Source organism: Bubalus kerabau, chromosome 1, assembly GCF_029407905.1.
Source record: "Bubalus kerabau isolate K-KA32 ecotype Philippines breed swamp buffalo chromosome 1, PCC_UOA_SB_1v2, whole genome shotgun sequence".
Lineage (NCBI taxonomy): Eukaryota > Metazoa > Chordata > Mammalia > Artiodactyla > Bovidae > Bubalus > Bubalus kerabau.
The window spans coordinates 178693720-178695823 of record NC_073624.1 but is presented as its reverse complement, the minus strand read 5'-3'; the positions used below and the strand labels follow the sequence as shown (position 1 = coordinate 178695823).

The 2104-nt window shown below is 35.0% G+C and overlaps 1 protein-coding gene across 1 annotated transcript; it reads right to left on the bottom strand.

Annotated features, from left to right (window-relative positions):
• Nucleotides 1-274: 274 nt before the first annotated feature.
• LOC129624538 (olfactory receptor 7A10-like) lies at nt 275-1279 on the bottom strand. The gene has a single exon (XM_055542588.1). The coding sequence runs from the start codon at nt 1277-1279 to the stop codon at nt 275-277; it is 1005 nt and encodes a 334-aa protein (XP_055398563.1).
• Between the last annotated feature and the right edge of the window lie 825 nt (nt 1280-2104).

Here is a 2104-nt window from a genome sequence, read left to right as displayed (position 1 = left end):
AAAAAGATGAAAAAATATAAGGTGTCCATGGCTTGGAAGACTTAATATTATTGAAATGCTGATACTACCCAAAGCATTCTATAGATTCATGCACGCTCTATCAAAATTTCCAAAACTTTATTCATAATAAAGCTCAATAAATTGAGTTCCTTAAATTGTGTAGATGAGTTGAATTCAAATAAAAGGAAATTCCTGAAAATAAATGGACAAGTTCTCCTTCCAAAATCTGGTTAAAACATAGCAATTTCTGGCTCCATTTATTTAAATCCTGCAATCATGGGTAGTTCTTCAGCCCCAGAACAGATAACACTTTTATACCTGCCTTCCTATTGATTCTTTCCAGAGCCCTCTTTATGTCTTTGTTCCGCAGACTATAGATGAAGGGGTTCAGCAGGGGTGTGACCACTGTGTACATCACTGAGGTGATTGCACTTGAATGTGAGCTGTGGGTAGCAGCAGAGCTAAGGTACACTCCTAAACACGTACAATAAAATAAAGAGACAACTGAGAGGTGAGATGCACAGGTGGAAAATGCCTTATACTTTCCCTGAGCTGATGAGATTCTTTGTATTGAAGAAACTATTTTGGAATATGAATAAAGAATCCCAGTGAGGGAACCACCACCCAATATTGCAGCTACAAAATACATCAATATCTCATTAAGAAACATGTCAGAACAGGCAAGTTGAATCAACTGATTAATTTCACAGAAAAAGTGGGGGATTTCCAAGTATGTACAGAAGGACAATCTCAACACCATTACACTTTGTAACAAGGAATTCAGGGCACTCATCATCCAGGACACCAGAACCAGCAGACCACAGAGCTGGGGGTTCATGATGACCATGTAGTGCAGGGGGTGACAGATGGCTACAAATCGGTCATAGGCCATCACGGTCAGGAGAAACACGTCCAATACTGCAAAGAGTACAAAAAAATACATCTGGGTGATGCAGCCTTCATAGGTTAGTACTTTGCTCTGTGTCCTTATGTTCTGCAGCATCTTTGGGATGGTTGTGGAGGTGAAACAGATGTCTACAAAAGACAGGTTGGAGAGGAAGAAATACATGGGGGTGTGGAGGTGGGAGTCTGAGCTGACAGCCAGGATAATGAGCAGGTTTCCAAACACAGTAATCAGGTACATGAAGAGGAACAGACCAAATACGAGGGGCTGCAGTTCTGGTTCCTCTAAAAATCCCAGAAGAAGAAATTCCAAAATTTTTGTCTCATTCCCTGGTTCCATGTGGTGAATGTGACTATCAAGAAACAAAAATAACATGACTAGTTTTCTCAGAAATTAGCATTGTAAACATAGCTTAAATTCTATAATTCATATTTTGCATTTAATACTAATATCTATAATTTTCATATGAAAAATTTCCCTCAAGTGATCCCATGTGCTATCTCTGAATACTTCATCCCACATTCAATCTTCTCCCCATAAAATCATTTATTCTAAACTTTGAAGAGAAATTGTGTCATATATTTGGCAGTATAAATTGAAGACTGACTAACTTCTGGATAAAGAGTATACAGTGCTGATATACAATAGTTCATACAGTTCAATGATGGAGGAAGAATGGAAGCAAATAAGAAATTATAATAATTATCAGATGACAGGCACTGTAAAGCTAAAAAAAATAAGGTGTAAAAAAGAGACTTAAAGGGTGTATTAATTTTTTGTAATAAAGATAAGCTTTCTTGGTCCTGGAAACCTTTCAATCCTGGATACCCAGAAGGGTAAAGAAGCAAAAAGCATTTTACCAAAAAGAAAGGAATGGTATATTTATATGATCAATGTAGAACATCCTACTAGAAAAATTGACAAGAGGAATAAATTAAAAATTCACAAAGGAAAGTATTGAAACTACAACAAAAATGGAGGATTTTAAAAACTTTAATTGTAATATTTTAATGAAGAATTTTTCATTTTTATGTTATCCATGAAACACTTTTTAGTTCCGATTCAAATTCTAATAAAATTGATTTAGAAACATGAAGTGCTTAAAATACAAAAAATAAAAACAGAATTTATCTGAATTACACAATTTAATTCTTAAAACTAAATGAAGAATCTCTAAAAATAAGGTAAATTCTTCTTTTT

What these genes read in the sequence shown, in the direction of transcription:
- LOC129624538 (XM_055542588.1), bottom strand. Translation starts at nt 1,279, where the DNA reads ATGTTATTTTTGTTTCTTGATAGTCACATTCACCACATGGAACCAGGG.